We start from the raw sequence: 17,843 nt of genomic DNA, 5'->3' as shown, positions 1-17,843 counted from the left end.
GCGAACCTTGGAGATGCGCTTCCTTCGTAGTGTCAGATGCGCGCCGGGTAGACTGGGAAAGCGCACTGAAAGCTGGGCAGCGTGTGTGTGTGTTGTGTAAACCGATTGAGCGAAAGATAACAAATTAGTGCAGGACTAGAGAGATGAAGCAGTGTCTGGATGTTCTCAGCTCCGATTTAGCCTTGCTAATTCTATTTTTGACTTAATGCTGTTGCTGTGTTGTCCGTAGGTTTGTATAATGGAAGTGTTTTGAAAGACTTCTTTTAAAAAAAGTAGGAACTTGCAAGAATGAGCTACAGCCAAGGAACTGAGGAGGAACTGAGTCATAAATACATTGGAATGAATAAGGGGCTCCCAGCTGCCCAGAGGTCTAATAAGATTATAATACTGATAATTACTCCTAGTAGTAATATTGCATTCAAATGAAACAAAATGGGGAGGAAACATTTCAGATATGCTTGTAGTGTAATTTCTCAAAACTTTGAAACTGAAGTCTGTTCTCTGCTTACTACATTTTTGTGTGTTCTTATGTCAAGAGTATTACTAAATATGTGCTTGGTTCTTCTAGCATTAGCTTTGTCTGTTGAAGTGTCTTTGAATAGCAGACAGCATGATAGCGTTGGAAGTACCATTCTGAAGCTCACTGATGTTTTTCTTTTAAGCCCTCAAGATATTACTGTTGTGGCACTACTAGGTCAGTGATTTTCCAGTGGCAGCCCATCAGTGACATCTTTCCCACAAAAGATAAGGGGAAAGGTGTACCTGAGGTGAAGGTATACGGTGGTTCAGGTTTCTTGTTTGCTGGGGCAGAGGTTGGAGGGTGATAACTTATCTAAAATTTTATTTTTTTCAGTACCAGAATCTGTCACCCAGCAATCCCATTCAAATAGGAAGTCCTTCTTTTGTAGTTAAATATCCTGCTTTCCTCCTTTGTCTTTCAAGCAGCAGCCCAGTGCTACATGTAGTTCTTGGCTCAGAAATTCTCCTGTGCCTAAACCTGTTAAAGATTACTGATGTCTTCTATGACGACAGTAACACAGCTCTTTCTTTTTTTTTTGATCTTAAAAGTGCGAGACCACTGCTAAGAGATGAAGCTTCCTAAAAAGTACCAGAAACTGTTGTCGTCTTATGCCTTAGGGGAATTCTACAATAAATGAAGTAAATGTAAGCATTCTAAAAGGCTGAATGTCTGTATGTAGACTGGTAGTTTTGTCTTTCCAAAAAGATCCTGTCCATAATAATTATGCTTCAACCTAAAGGGATAGACCTTTTTTTGCTTTGTTTTGTTTTATTTTTTTTCCTCTTCCTATTAGCTCAAGCTTTCATGTTAATTCTTGCCTTAAATGTTATATCCTGAGATATACTTTTCCCCTCCTTTATTCCAGTGCTACTACAAGATCTTGGAGTCTGAAAGTGACAGCTAAAGAAATTATTGAGAATTTCATAAAAGACTATTACCAGCCTGATTTAAAAAAAAAAGGCCAAACAAATATAAACCTGAAAGTTGCATGCTCTACAGATAAGAGGTCTTTTGTGCTTTCTGCATATGTATGACAGTGATTGCCCACGTTAGAGAGTCTCAAAATACTTGCAGGCTGAGAATTTTTGAATAGTCACTAAAATTTACAAAAACTCTTCAGATAATGCCCCAAACTGTTTCAACCTCTACTTGATTTGCCAGTAGACTTACTGTAGAATCAAAGGAACAAAATTATCGGTACAGAAGTAGGCTCTTTCTTGTTACAGTAAAAGAAAAAGAAATAATAATAAAAAATGCAACTTGCTATCTCCATAATTTGATTAAGATATTAACCTACCTTAGTAGCAAATAGTAAGGTGTACAAACTATATTCTAAGAAATTCACCTGAGGTGGTTGCTGTGTAGGGTGAGAAAACAACTGAAATATTCATGAAACCATAGCATAACTTAATACTTAGGGTTGGTATGGCTACTGGAAACAGTCCTATCTGTCCTCAATAACTTACTTCTCCTAGCGAAAGTGAAGTGACAGTGCAGCGAGAATGTATAGCTGAATTGGGAACTGGATTTAGAAGTGACCCAAATTAAAACTACTCTCCTGCCATCTTCCTTTTCCTAGTTTACTATTAACCCAGATTAGTTTTCATATGGAGTTGACTGTGTGGCAATACAAATGTTTGTGCTGACTCAAAGAAAGAGCAGACTAAGAGTGAGAACAAACAGGGGAACTATTTTTTTTTCTGGTTCGCTTATGCTGGTTTAAAATGTTTGTGAAACTGTGCTGACAGTTTCACATATCATGATGTTTACTGTCATGTTAACCAAATTTTTTAATGAACTTTTAAAATGAAAATATAAGATACAGTAAAGTTTTCCTAAGCATTTCCCTCATGTGAACTGTATTGTTACTGGCTTTCAGCATGAGTCAAGAATACTTGCATAAAATTAAGAACAGATTCTTTAAGATGAAGAATATATCTGATACAGATCTTGCAAGTGCTCATGGAAGAGCATAGAGTTAATTGGTGTGCTCCCCTTCAGATTTTGCAAGTCCTCATGATAGTGAGTGAATAGTGTCTTGTGAATTAGCTACATCCATAACAAATGATGCAAGTAAAGGCATGGGACTCTAGGATATCCATATGTTCTTGAAAGTTGCTGTGTATTTGAAACCTCACAAAAGTTATGTTTTAAAGACAGAATTTTATACCCGTATGTAAATATTTTGGAGTTTTGAACTCTGTTTCTCTTCCCTCTTAAGACCTGATAATATCTCTAGCTGCATAATGACTTTGCTAAGCATTTTGTCCTTTGCAAAACATTAATGCTTTTTAAAAAAACAAAAGTGATAATCTGACTATTTGGAAGGCTTATTTGCCTTCTGGAACTCTTCAAGTAAGTTTAAAAACAAATGAGTAACAGAGAGGTGTATTTCAAATTTAAATACAAGTTAAAAATCTAGCAGAGAAAATAGTAACCTATTTGCTGCAAAGGAAAAGCAAGGTGATACCAGTGTTTAGTGGCTTATTGGTTGCTCTATCATTTTTCTGATTTTTCTATCAGTGGTTCTTGCGTGCGGTGTCCAACTACACAAGATCAAACATGCCTTAGATAAGGGGATGTATTTCGACTGTGGAATTGGGAGGGTTGAAGGAAAACACTATTACTTGCTTTTCTACACTAACTCTCATGAGATTCTTTTGCTGGACTCAAAATCCTAATTACATTAAGACTATAGCAAAAGTATCTTTAAAAAGATGAGAAAGTCAGTCCACTCTGGAGAGTTTTCTCTTTCTCTTCTCCAGCAAAACTATTCTACAAGGACAAGTCTGTCAAGACTTCACTGCTGCCTCTATCTTTTTTGTCTTTTCCTTGCCTTCACTACTGTACAGAGGTCCTTATTGCAATGCTTTTATCTGAGAAATACATCAGAAATTTTTTGGTAAAATTCCTCTAAGGATAATGTGATCTTTTCATCCCATCCTGATTTGAAAGGGATAGTTTAAATTAGGCTAGAATTACTTCTCAACACAGACAAGTTTTGAATACAAATATCTTTGTGGTATGTGTGATTCTTATTTTGGAGGATAGGAAAATTGAGGATATAAACTTCTTGAATACTAGTAGTTCTGTCGTGGAAATTAGACTCATAATATGTATTTTTAAATTATTTCATATTTTGTTGTTGTTCTCCCCTTCCCACCCGTGCTATCCAAAAAAGGGGTGCAAGTGAAGGGGATAATTTTGCCAGGCTCCTAGCTTGACTGTTTTTTCATTCAGACTAGCATGTAAGATCTTTCCAAGTTTTGGGGTATCATGCTGATCACACTGGAAGACTGATAATTGGTAGGTCAGTGTGTTGCTGGGCCATGTGTGTTCTTACTGCCTACAGACTTTGGGTCTGATGTGCATTCTATAAAGCCTTGTCTTCAAGCTTGTGATATGTGCTGAAGGGGAAATCTCAGAAACTGTAGGGTGGTGGTGGGGAAAGAAATGCTATGTTATCTTTTTCTCTAATCTGATTATCAAACATGGGCTTTCTACAAAGTTATTCAGATCCCAAATGTATTTTTTGGGAGAAGTGGGCAATCTAAAAGGTTTATCAGTTATTTGCTCCTGTATTGCATCTGGTAATACAACTGTCAATTCTTTAAAGTCTATATATTTGGAGCACAAAGTGCCAGTTATTGAGGGGAGATAAAGTATACTTACTGATAGATCTAGTGATTCAGTGGAAAAACAGGTTGTGTTACTTCAAATTCCTACTGATGATAGGACTCGGTGTATTTCTGAAAATCTGAAGTAGTTTAGGTTCCTCTTCTTTTTTGTAATTTGAAGATAATTACTTGTTGAATCATGGCGTAGCAAGTTGGAAGGGACCTCTGGATGTCGTCTTGTCCAAGCCCCTTCTTGAGGTGGGACCAACTTCTAAGTTATTAGGTTATTCAGGGTCAGATCTGGTTGAGTTGTGAACTCTGCGCCCTAGGAAGGGGATTCTCCCATCTATAGGCAACCTCTTTTTTGTCAATTTATGAATATGAAAACAGCATATAATACAAGTTTCTTATAAAAATTTGATTGCTAGTTCAGATGTGCAGTTTCCAAACTTGATTGCTAGTTCATGTGTGCAGTTTCTTAGTTTGCATGCTTAACAAGCTGTTTTAAACTATTGGAAATAGTACTAACTTTTAAAATAACGTCCTTTTACTCTACTGACTCATTCATCTGAAATCTTATTTCTTACTGGGCAAAGAGAAGAGGAAAAGTGAGATCGAGAGGATCCTTTTCTTCCTAGTGTGTCTTTGGATAACCAGATAAGGAGGAAATGAGAATTTGCCATTAAAGCCTGCTCTTTTGCTTGTATACCTGCTGTTTTTAAATTACTACTGAGTTTGAAATGTTGATTAGTTTTATTTACTATTTATACAGTGTTTTTTTCTTTTCTTTTTTTCTATGCCATTGCTAGCCTTGATACTTTAACTTTCCAGGTGCCTTTGGATTTTTAATTTGGAAACTATATGAAGGGTTTACAATTATTAATCTAATCTCATAGAATAAAGACTAGTGAATTCACTCAATTATCAAACTCTACCTAAGCTGTCTTTACACAAACCCAGAGCAAATTAGTGAAATGTTTCCTAGGAAACTTTAAGTACTTGTGTTTCTTTTCAAAATTGTTTCATTTGCATTTCACTTGTGTTATGTCAGCTTGACTCTCTACTTTTACGGTTTTCTCTTTCTGTTGATTGGAATTTTGACATTCTAATAGAATTTTTTGGACAAGGGTTTCTTTCTAATCATGTGAATTGTCTATTCAGTTCTAACACTTAACGTTTTAATCAGCTTTTCCTTTAGTGCTAAGAGGCAGGACTTTAAGAACGGCCTTTTAGCTTTAAAGATACTGCTATAAGTACTAGATTGTTACATGTTAGTAGTCTTAGACTGATGACTGAAATAAAAAACAGCATTTTGATGCAATAAACAGATAACTTGCACCATAAGCTATACTTCTGTGTATAGTACTCTCATCAGAAATCTGTATAATTCATGCAGTTTTTATGTGTGAAGACTTACCTGCAGAAATTTCTAACTGAACATGCTAGACCTTTTGCAGAAATGATGTTGTTGGCTATGAGCTGTACAGGCAACTCCTTCTTCAACAATTAAACAATGTTAATCTTGTATAGTTTCAGCTTTAGTTTTAATGTAATTTAGACTTGATCAGTTACTGTTGAAAGTTTCTTGGTTGTAAGAACCCTTCTGTCCATTAGTTTCTTTTGAAAAATTGTTTCATTGGGTATTTCTAGTGTCCTTTTTTTTTCCCTTAATTTTTTGCATAATCAAAACATGGAATTTTTACAGATACAGATTGCATATCCTTCCAATACAAAATGTTTTTTTCCCACTGGTTAATCTGTTCCCATTCGGACTTTTGAAGTTAAAAATAATCGATTTCATGAATCCTCTTCATTTTCTCTGTCATATTTAAAGATGAGGTAACCCAACAGGAGTTTGTTCAGTTTTCTTAAGCACACAGTTTTTCAGTTTAAATATGGGGAATATACTATATGTAGAAGCGTGTGCTTTGAATTTTACATTGTTAAGGAAAACAAATTTGCAAGTGAGAAAATATAAAAGTAGTCACTTTCGTGGCAGTGGTATTTTTGTACTTGTTAGCATATATGCAGCAAAATGTAAGAAATCAGTGGCAGTGAAAAGGCTGCAAATTACCGTAGGTATAAAGTAACTAGGACAATCAATTAATGTGTTCAAAGTTTTCAGCTGGAAGGTGAGTCCATCTTTATGAAGAGGCTTAGTATTAATTTGCTCAGTCCTTCACTAAGGAACTGTGAGTTGAGCTGTATTTCAATTGGCAAAGGCTCTTTTTGAAGTGAAAAAAGTGCTGTCATATAGATGGATATGGTTTTGTCGTCTTTAATTGAAATGTAAGAATATGGAATCATGGGACAGTCTGCAGCAATACTGATTTCTGTCTCATGTTTTCCAAAGAAACCTAATTAATGTTGGTTTTTTTTTTCGATTATAAATAGTCAAATACTCCATGTGATGATTAGACCATTGCTGAAAATGTGTAGCAATTTACTGTTACTTATTTAACTGGAAGCAGAAGAGAAACATGCTCAGCTGTGTGCCTGTGTTTACACATTGCAGGATGAGAGGCAAAACAGCATTTATCAGCCAGTTGGCAAGCAAAACTGTATTTTTGCTACCGTTTTTTTCAAAACCTCTACTTAAATATTTGACTTGTCTGTCTTTTTAATATATCTAGGGTGTGGATTCAGGATTTGTTCCCAGTGTTCATGATTTTGATAAGAAACTTGCGGAGGCTGATGCGTACTTACAGATCTTGATAGATCAACTGAAGGTATGTTAATAAACTCTGGTGTATTGATTGACTGTACTCTGAGTTTGCATGTCACTGGATTTTGAGGCTTGGCTGAAAGGTAGCTGAACAGAGGGAGGAATCATGTTTTACACTTTGAATGTATTCTGGTAAGTGTGGGAGGCAGAGACTTATCTAACTGAGCAGAATATGAACATGGGAAAACATACGTGTTATATATGAAGTCTACTGATGTCATTTTTTTTCCCTAGATTTGAATATTACTTCTGAAGTAAAAAGATTCTCACCAGAAGTAATAAAATTAAATGTTATAAAAGTTTGATGAAAATGCAGGTCTTCATTTCTCTTGAAGTGGTTCTTGGGATTGTTAAAATAATGTTAGAAAATCAGAATAACTTTCTGTAAAAAGATTTTTTAGAATGGTATATAACCACTGAAATACACATTCTTGTATGTATAACTTGATGCAATTGGCAGAGATGAGTTTAATTTTAAAATGTAATGAAGTCATTGTCTTGCTCATAGCGTTTCAGAATTTCTTTTGAGAAAATTTTGTCATGTAATTTGTAATTATGGTTGCAGGTAGTTCCAGACTTTGCTGCAGTAGTGATAGGTATCTGTTCTTCATCCTCAAGTAAAAGCATTCTATAGAAATTCTGCAGAAATACGGTTCTTTTCCACTGTGCATGTGTATTTTAAATACAAGAGAGGCAAAGAATGATAAGGTCATAATCTCACAGTACCCACCTTACTGGGAAAAACAATTTTTTTTTCTGCCAGCTAAGATACTTTTTCCCCATGACTCAGCAGGTTAAAATTGTGTGTTAGATTCCTTCCATTCTGCCGTTTTGGATTTTTTTGTTTTTTTTTTTTTTGCTGATACTACTGGACAAATACTGCATATGGGATATTCAGCAAAAAATCAGTCATTTTGGGGAGAGATAGGGAAGAGCGTACAAACAGAAATGGAGGTAGACAAGAGGTGCAAACAGAATTCAAAGCTAAACTACAAAGACTTGAGTCAGGAGTTAGCTGTCTCTTGCTCCCAGACCATCTAGTAGGAGTGTGCAAGGGAAACATGCTTCACTGAAGGAAGGTATTTAAATCTGAACGCCTTCTGCCTGTTACTTCAGGACAAGCGTGGGGAGGAGGTTTGCGAACTAACAATGAGAGAACAGAGAATTTAAGAGTGGACAGAGACTAAGACTACAGTCTTTTTTTAGAACCAGAAATTGGCTTTCAAGAGAAAGTTGTATAAGTAACTAGGTTTTAGATGGGCAGTTGAGTGAATACTCTGGTTCCACTACTCAAAAGTGCAGCATCTTTTCTGAGCGAGGATGGATATGATGAACTTTTGAGTATTACCTTTAATCATATTTCTTTCTTGAACAACTTGTGCTTGATGATTATTTCTATCTGCAGGTCTGCGTGCCGTCAAAGGTAGCTCGGTTTATGTTAGACAATCTTGTCAGTAAGAATTTGTGCAGTGTTTTTAGCTGCATCTCCTATTCCACTTTTAATAAAAAAATACAGAACCTAACACTGTGAAATCATTATGCATCTTTCCTAAGAAGTGCGTATAAATCTTACCACAATTTATATTAGCCTGAATGAGGAGGGAACCTAGGAGGATTGATAAGGATTGAGGTGCTGTTGTGGTAAGCACTTTATGCCCTAAAGATCTTTGCAGGGGAGGGGAAAAAAAAAAAGCAGTTTGAGGTGTTCTGAGGAGTGTCACTTCTATTACTCAACCTCACCTTTTTGTTCATACCATGGCAAAACCGTGCCAGCCCAAGTTGTGGGCCCAGCATCAAGAGCTGAGATCCTGTGTCTTGCAGAAAAGGGTAATTTGAGTTACAGAGATACAGTATCGCAAATGCTGTGAAGAAATACTGAGTAATAACTACTTTGGGTCGTAATACCAAGTTCATATACCTTAAAAACTTGTTAAATACTTTTGGTTTTGAAATTTCAGTGTTTCTGGCTGATATTTTATGGAAAAATAGCATTTTCAGTATTTTCACAAATATATTTTTTTCTTCTAGCTGTTTGATGAAAAACTTCAGAACTGCAAAGATGATGAACAGAGAAAAGCAAGTATATTTTATCTTAAATATTTCTTATTTTGCTTTATCTGATGGATTTGTGCATCAATTTATTATACACTCTAGAAATTCAAAATCCTGCCATCTATTTTCACATGTCTCAAGTTTGCAAAATCACTTAAAACAATTTGAGTAACTGGTAGCAGTATAATTTCTGTAGTAAGTAGGAGGTGAGCTTAAGTTTTTTAGTAATGTTGAGTGCCATTCTTGAAACATTAAAAAAAAAAAAATCAGTGTATAGGAAATGATTGCTCCTTTGTTATTCAATTGTTTAAAGCATTGTTATTCAATTGTTTAAAGCATTTTTAACTTAAATTTTCTATTTTTTTTCCTCTTTAGCAAGGGTGAATGTTTGATATGTTTGTGGGAGTAGCAAAGCTATTCTTAAAAACAAAACAAAACACGTGCATTTCACATCATCGGTCTACATCCTACATAGTTCTGTGACTAGCATGGTACATGTTGGAACTCTGATATGTTTCATTTATCTTTGGTGAGGATGCCCAAAAATGTAGTTTTCTATCTGGATGGCATTATCTTTTTAGCTATATTGTAATTCATTTAACTGATGGCTTTTTAAATTATTTTTTATTTTTTTTATTTCCCCCCCTTCTCATTCTAAAAGCAAGTTTGTAGGTTGAAATTCAGTCGCTGTGATTAAGAAAGGCTGGCACATTTTTGGTGCTGCGGGTTTAGCATAAACTAGCATGATAATTTTGTACATGAATTTGTGGTGTGGAAGAAAGATTTAATATGCAAGTATAATGTATAGTGTTTATTACAGAGGAGTTGCTTTTGTTTAAGTAAATGTAGTAATTTCTGTATTATGAAGTAGTGGTGTATTTACTCCCTTTTTTTGTTTTCTTTTTGCTATTAGGAAATGAGCTGTTTTTCTTTCAGTGTTTGTTTTCAGTTTTGAAAACAGTTTGATGGCTTTCTGTGATAAGTCTGCTTCCCTATGCAGTTCTGTAGAATGGTTGTGACCTTGCGTATGTTACCCGTCTTGTCAGATGCATTATGGCATGCAAGTGACTTCACAAGCGATGGTCTGTCTGTCTTTTTTTTTTTTTTTGTAGTTTTTAAAAATAACTTTGAAGTGCAAGCATTCTCCATTTAAGCATATTTAATCTGTAGACAACTGACTAGAAGGAGTAAGACCTTCTGTATTTTTCCTTCTGTGCTTTGTACTGGGAAAATGTTGTCCTTCAATTTTGCCCTCTCTCCAGATGCAGATCAGGTGGTACATTTTTTTTCTTTCCTTTTTTTTTTTTTTTTTTCCATGTTACAGTGTTTCTAATCCCTAGAGACTTCTCACATATTGCTAAGTTAGAGGTTATATGACTTCTTCCTTCATCTCTGCAAGGTCTCTACAGAACAGACAGACTGACTTTATAGGAAGAGGAGGAGGCTAATTTAAAAGAGGTCAGCTTGCTCTGCTGGATGAGCATTGCAATTTACTATAGATTCATTTATTCTTTATTTTGCCCAATTTGTATGTAGATCCATTTATCCTTTATTTAAAAGCAAACAAACAACAACAACAAAAAAAAAACTTGCAAACCTCTTTCTTTTTTTGATCATGTCTATTCCTGGATTAAAGTAGCTAAGAGGTTTGATAGCATATTTAGCAATTTTCCTGTTTACATAAATATGGTTCAGTTATCAGGCTGTGGGCTGAGTCTAACCTGCAGGATACTTTCTGGTGAAGCAAGACTTGGTTATCTGAGCATTATGTTCGTCTCAAGTAGCTGCATGCTGTTTTCTGAAACTGTTTATGGCCAGGCATTTAAAACCTGGTGCATTATTTTTGTAAGAGTACAGAGAATTAGACAAACTGGTTTTGTTTTGGAATCTTTTGTCTTTTAAAATAATGGCATAGGGTATATATGTTCCAAGATGCTTCAGAGTTCTTGGATATTTTATTTTTGAGGCACGGACACTTTTTGAACTTTGAAGAAGATAGTGCATATGCACAATTGATGAATTGTGCAGACTTTTTGACAATCGCAGTATTCCTTAAGGTCGCTGTGTTATACTGATATTCCTGGCAGAGCTACAGTAGTAGTTCTTGCTAACTATCTTGCAAACATACTATAACTAGCAGTGCTACTACTTTTGTGGAAGCTGTTGATGAAGTACAACATATATGTCTGATTATGTGGGAAATAGAGAAAAGGTATGTAATCTGAGTGTACTGGCATTATCAGGAGAAAACAAAATAGCACCTTATTTTCTTAGTGACAGCAGTATTATTGGTGAGAACTCAACTTAAGTGTTTCTATTTAGTTTCATGAAACTATCCTGACCACAGAGATCTTGGGGGAAATAAAATTAAGCATTCAAAATTAGTAGAATGAAGTGTATATTGGGCAAGCTGGAAGGAAGCTGACATTTCTTGACAAGCTTTTGGGCAAGCGGCAGTTGCCTGCACAAGCTCTGGCTCACAGTGAGTACTTTTTGTGAAGTAAACCCTAGCTGAGGAGAGAGCTTCAGGTTGTTACTGATCCTGATTATGGGTCAGCTGCCCCTACATACCCCTACTGCCTCCCTTTCAGACAAGCTAATACAATTCTTTGTAGCCACATGACTGTTGAATGAGGCAAAAATCCTAATCCATGAAATAAAATTAGCTTTCTGTTGGCTCATCAGTGACCTCGTGAAAAACGAGATGCCGCAGAAGTATAACAAGCAGCAAGTAAATAGTTTCAGTGGCAGCCTGCAATTTGATTGGATTGGGTAGTGAATGTGGCCACATTCTGCAACCGTAAGTCAGCTTGAAACGAAGGTGTTCCTCAGAACGCTGGTACAGCTATCGGGGGAGACAGGGATGCAGAAGATAATGCATGTGCACAGGAAACTAATGTTTGGTTTGCAAAAACACGTGCTCGTTACCTAAAACTAGGAACACTACTGTATTAAAATTTTATCTTCACCAATTTTCAAAGTCAGAGTAGGGATCTTGAAGAGAGAAAATTCTAGTAACTCTTAGGTAGAAAGTGATATTCGTTGGTTTTAATTTTTATTGGTGCTTTTTTAAAAAAATCTTCAACACACCTCCTATTTTGCCTCTTTATGATTTTATTTACAACTTATTTTATAAAATATGTATATTTTTACTGTAGTAAAATTTTTTGCAAATATGTTAATTTTTATGGCAGTAGCTTAATAGCAGCTGTGTTTAAATAGAAGAAGAAAAGTTTAAATGAAAAAGAGGAAAAGAATGAAGTTAGAAGGATTGTAGCAGTGTGTATACATAGAAGTGTAGTTCTATATGATCAGTGAGAAGTGCAAGCCTTCTCCCAGCAAACCAAGATAATTTGGGGTGGTTTTGTTATTTGCGATACTCCACTTGTTTTTCTCTCCCCTGTGTCATGTCTGTAGTATGTTTATATAAAATCTTATGGAGAAGCAGTCATGCTTTGTTTTATGGCTATTTTCTTCACGGCTCTAGATTCACACATTGCTTATGAAACCCCCGCTTTCATATCAGTTTTGCAGATTTTTACAAATGAATTTACAAAGTACACACATGGGGGATAAAATAGATAATCTCTGGAAACAAAGAAAATCTAACATTTTCTTTACGTTCTGCCCTGTGCACTTTAATTAGAAATTCAAACTAGGACAGGCAGAGTTATGTTTCATTTGCTTAGCCATAAGGGACAGGACTGGTGCTTTTCAGACAGGTCCTCACAGGGCCTGGGTCTGACTTGCCTGCACTGTTCTCTTAATTTTGTGTATGTATAAAAAAGAGTATTCTGATTTTCTGTGCTGTGCTCTTGCTAGGTAGCTAAAGAGCACAAATGTGGGGTCAAAAATTATTTAGTGCATATGGTGTGTTACTACTTAAGCTGGACTGATAATAGTAAACTGTTAAAATGCTTAAAGAAATAAAATGCTTTTCTATAATTTGTGTATGAGTCTTGGTAACCAGGTGACCTGAGATTTGTTCTACCTCAGATATTCTTTGTGATCTTTGGCAAATTATCTTTTTGTCTGTGCACAGCTGTAAGGAAAAGAAGAAACCAACAGACTAAGGGATACCTTGCAATCTACAAATGGGCAGGAGGGGAAACAGTATAACCAAAGCACATTGTAGGGCATGTCATCACTTTCAGAGTTTCAAGAAAGATTTTATCAGTGAGTGGAATGAGATACTAATCTGTTTGGTGTGTAATTACATTGTAACTTGCTGGAAAAATAGTTAGAACTGCTCATGACTGCCTACAGTTGACTATAAAACCTTCAGACTGAATGATTCATTTTAGCTGTTCGGTTGTCCAGCTGACGAGATTTGTATGTTTGGATACATTGCCTATTCTGTTTTGGTACTAAAAGGCTCAGGGCTTCACTGAGTCGTTGTCGTCATGTTTAAAATGCCCCCCCCCCCTTTTAAATTCCATTACATATTGATAATGTTTGGTCTTGAAGTATGGTAGAGATATGAAAATAAGGAAAAAAAGTAGGGAAGTATAGCTGTTGGCATATTACTGTACTTGCAGCAGAAATAAATATGCTTCACTTCATAATATAGTAGCCTTCAGATACTATTTGCTAGATCAGTATGGTCCAGTTGATCCAGTGAAAGAGGATAGGTGCCATTTGCCACCTCTTGCCAGTTAAGCACAGATTGAGGGAAATATGTAACTTCCTTATGAATGGTAAAATCAAAGTTTAGTGGACAAATTTTCCCCAGTCATTATCTGAAAAGCCATTTCTACGTTTTTATCGATATAAACTGAGACTGTTTTCTCCAGCAGACGTGTAGGTACGTGTTACTCTCTGGCGGAGTAGAATCTGTGCTTGCAATGCTGTCTAGGGATAAAAGTTACTTTACACATTTTGATTCTTGAGGAATCCTAAAGACTATGATTGAAGTCCTGTGAGATATTCATATTAATCAAAACAGAGAGGTTTTGTAATTTAATTAATAGTGGTTCAGTGCTGAGTCCAATTTAATAATTTTGCCCTTAGCAAGATGCAAAGGCATCAACAGCATCCGTATGCTTCTTAGGTTGTGTTTATGTGTTGAAAGGCATGTAGATGTCTATTCCATGCAGGAAATCTTTATGAACAAGTGTTTCTAGATAAAAGTTTTAAATGGGCAGATTTCCAGATACACTTTTACTGGAAGCTTAGAACAAGAAATATGTGCACTTTTGTTTTCCATTTTTCCCCCAAAACTATGGGAACTATTATACTTGAATGATGGTCCTTTCAAGTAATATTAGCTATTGGAATGTGCTATCATTCAGGACACTGCATAAAGGTACAAACTGAGGTTAGTGTGAATCCTTATACTGAATTCCATGTTTGTCACTGTTTATGTTATGCAGATTTGAAGTGTGGACCTAGATGGGTAAATGTATCACTTCTCAGAAAATCCTAGGCTTGTCATCTTTAATCTGTAATCATCAATTTGATTTATTCTGTAATGAACAAGATAGAAAAACTCTAAATGTCTACCTACAGAAATAGTCTCTTTCATGTTGCTTGCTTTCTTCTATTCCTCTCCCAATTTAAGATAAAATAGAGTGTTTGTAGTACAGTATTTAAGTAAAGCTAGATGCTTGAAATTCTTTAACCATATTATTTGGAATTTTCTTTGCAGAAAATTGAAAGTCTCAAAGAAACAACCAGTGTAAGTTAATTTTTTTTTAATATCTGTTATATATGATTCTGACAAGTCACTTCATTTTCTTGCAATTGTTTTAAAAAGTTTTTGCCAGAGAGTAGAAACTTTTCTTTTAAAGCCATACAAGAATGGGATTTTTTTGTTTGTTTTCATTAAGGATGAAGAAGTTTCAATTTTGTTTTAATGTTGGAGCAGTGGAGCAAAAAAAAATGGATTAGTTGTGAGGGAAAATGTTAGTAATCAGTTTCATGTTTTGGTCAGATGTCAACTTTATTTGAAACACTTTTAGGCAGGTTCAGGTTTACTGAATATAAATTTGAAATTAAAAAAAAATTTCTTGAAGTGTTCTTTTTAAACTTTTTTTTCTTTTTCTCAAAAAGAAGTTCTCTTGAGAGAAATCTTTTGATAAATACACATTTTCCAGTAGAAGCATCTGATAAGAACACATTTCTTATCACAGATCTTTTTGAAAGAGGCACATAATATGATCCTATTCTTAACTTTGTTAGTATGGAAAACTCGCTTCTCTCCCTTCAGACCTTTTAAAACTTTTAATGACATATTGCAATGAGGAGAGTTCTCAGCTTTAGGAAGGTTCCTTTTTATCATTCTGTCCTACTTGATCTATCTCTTCACCCCAATAATTTTTGGACACTTTGTCATTATTAAGATGCATGTCATGTCTTCCTTTATTGTATTGGAAATGGGTCTGCTTCCCACCTCATCCTTCCCTCTTGTATTTACTGCTAAATAACTTTGTTCATGCTCAGCAGCCTTCTCATCAGCTTGGCTCTCACAGTTCAAAGCTACTTGTCTGTTCTAGACTGTTTCCAATTTTTTCTCGATATTGCTTCACTTCTGATAAATGATGGGGATATTATGTTGGTGTATATATGATGGAAAGTGCTGCTTTCCTATGAATTAATTTTTCTCTGAGATCTGGTAAATCAATATTCTTTTCTCCAGTTAAATTTTCTCATCATGGTATTATTATTTTTTTCCTTTTCACTTTATCCCATTTTGAGTCTTTTATAGAATCTTTTTTCTATTTCTTGAGTGCTTCTAAACTCTTAGGACAGCATTAATTTACTTGTCAACTTGCCCTGCTCCTCACCTTCTCTCCCTCCTCATCTGCTCATTATTTGAGCTAATGCTGAATGGATTACCCTGAATAATGGAAAAGCTCTGGACAACGTGGCTATTGAACAATGAAATACAGGGTCAGCTTGAGGCCCTCTGGACTTTGATTTTTTTCTTGTCACATCAGACCAAGGCTGGCTGACATATACCATAGTATCATCTATGCATTATCCTGATTAGTGTTTCGGTTTCTGGGAGTCATATGAGAAGTCCAGTAGTATGACAGCAAAGAAGCAGCCTGGATGTGTGTAACATTCAGATTTAAGTCTGGTGTCTCGGGATCATAAAATCAGAATAGTTGAGGTTGGATGGGCCCTCTGGATATCATTTAGTCCAATCCCCCTTCTCAACTGAATACAGTCCTGCCCTGGTTGATTCTGCTTTAAGTGTTGAATATTTCCAAGGTGGAGAGTCCACTGCCTTTCTGGGCAACCTGTTCCAGTGTTCAGCCACCTCATAGTTCAAAAAAAAAAAAAAAAAAAAAAAAAAAAAAAAAAACCCAAAAAACAAAAAAAACAAAAACAAAAAAACACCTTATGTTTAAATGGTATTTATTATATTTCAATTTGTGCCCATTGCCTCTTGTCCTGTCACAGGATACCACTGAGAAGAATCTGGCTCCATCTTCTTTACACTCTCCCATCAGATATTTATACACGCTGATAAAACCCCCCTGAGCCTTTCTCTCTCCAGGCTAACCAGTCCCAGCGCTCTCAACCTCTTCTTGTGTGACAGATGTTCCAGTCTCATAATCATCTTTGTGGCCCTTCACTGGACTTGCTCTGATATATCCATGTCTGTCTTGGACCGCTCTTGAAGCGTGGCACAGGCACAGACCGCTCCAAGAGTCTGCTGAGATTTGGCAGAGCGTGGTAGCACTGGTTAAACACAAGCCAAGTGAGACCTTGGCTGCTTTGCCCAAGATGTTGTGATGGGCAATGGCTGTGTCTCTGGCCTGGTTAGTTTAGTCCAGCATGAATATAACAGGACCAGTGGGGCCCAAGATAATTGTGTGGAGCCCTTGGTGTCCTGGAAATGTGGTGCAGAAATGCATCGGCCAACTCTGTGGAAACAGTTAGTGTCTGGCAGGGTGCTTATTTGCTAGTTAAAATAGTCAAGACAAAAGATGACCCTGGGGAATAAGTGATAACACACTCTGGATAATCTTACAGTGCTATGAGGATGTTAGAGAATTGATTATAAATCAGCATTCCATTGGTTAATAATATTAAATTTCTTCCAATTCCTATGCCAGTAGGAATCAAAATTTGTCCCTTCCTAGTTTGCTTTTCCTTCCATGTACCATTTACCCAAAGGTTTGCACACTGCTTACTTTTATAGATAAACTTTGTCTTGCCTCTTCTAAGGCTCTTTCTAGGTGTCTCATAGCTAATTTGTTACTCAATGCTGTTTGGATTCTTTTTTTTCTTTCTTTTTTTCTTTCTTTTTTCGTTTTCTTTTTTTTTTTTAACCCTATCAAAACTTTCTTGGTCTTTTTGTCATTTTCTCTCCTTGCTTCCCAGTCTTGTCATCCTGAATCTTTTGATAAGCTGATGTTGTTTCCCAGTGCCCTTGTTTCATATCCTGTTTCTTTCCTTTTTGCTTCACATGTTCAACTCTTTCATGGTACTCTCTGCTGTTCTCCTTTTACTGTGTTTCATATGTTATTGTATCAGAACTTGCACTGTTTATCCTTTTCTAGAGCTTCCATTGCTTTCATCTTAACTAACTCTATTTGCTTTCCTTCACTCCTCCCCCTTATTTTCAGCTTAAAAAGAGAATTTGTCAACCTTTTAAACCAGGGGATGTCTTTATTAAAACTAAAAAAAAAAAAAAAAAAAAAGCAGTGCTGCATACATGCAACAGGTATGCTACTTGCTCAGAACTTACCTGCTTACAGCTTTCTGAGAGTTAAAGTTGGCTTCCATTTCACCTGGATGTCCTGCACATGGCCTTTGGCTACTTTAATTTTCTACAGCTGTGCTTTTGTCTTTGGCAGAAAAAGGGGAGGGGAAAATAGGGGTCTACAGAAGTGAGTGTCCATTTAATTCTTACTCGGTATTTCAGTTAATATTGTATGTCACTATTAAGATACCTGCAAATACAAAATATAAGATG

At 35.8% G+C, this 17,843-nt stretch overlaps 1 protein-coding gene across 3 annotated transcripts in view; it reads left to right on the top strand.

The window, feature by feature from the left end:
* OSBPL9 (oxysterol binding protein like 9) overlaps window positions 1–17,843 on the top strand; it is a 69,578-nt gene that overhangs the window by 32,754 nt on the left and 18,981 nt on the right. For all 3 annotated transcript variants that reach the window (XM_062581857.1, XM_062581856.1, XM_062581858.1), the window contains 3 exons: window positions 6,771–6,866; window positions 8,891–8,938; window positions 14,562–14,591. In XM_062581857.1, the coding sequence (XP_062437841.1) occupies window positions 6,771–6,866; window positions 8,891–8,938; window positions 14,562–14,591 (174 nt within the window). The remainder of the gene's footprint in view (window positions 1–6,770; window positions 6,867–8,890; window positions 8,939–14,561; window positions 14,592–17,843) is intronic.

This window comes from Rhea pennata, chromosome 8, assembly GCF_028389875.1.
Source record: "Rhea pennata isolate bPtePen1 chromosome 8, bPtePen1.pri, whole genome shotgun sequence".
Classification (NCBI taxonomy): domain Eukaryota; kingdom Metazoa; phylum Chordata; class Aves; order Rheiformes; family Rheidae; genus Rhea; species Rhea pennata.
This window is presented reverse-complemented; position numbering and strand designations above follow the sequence as displayed.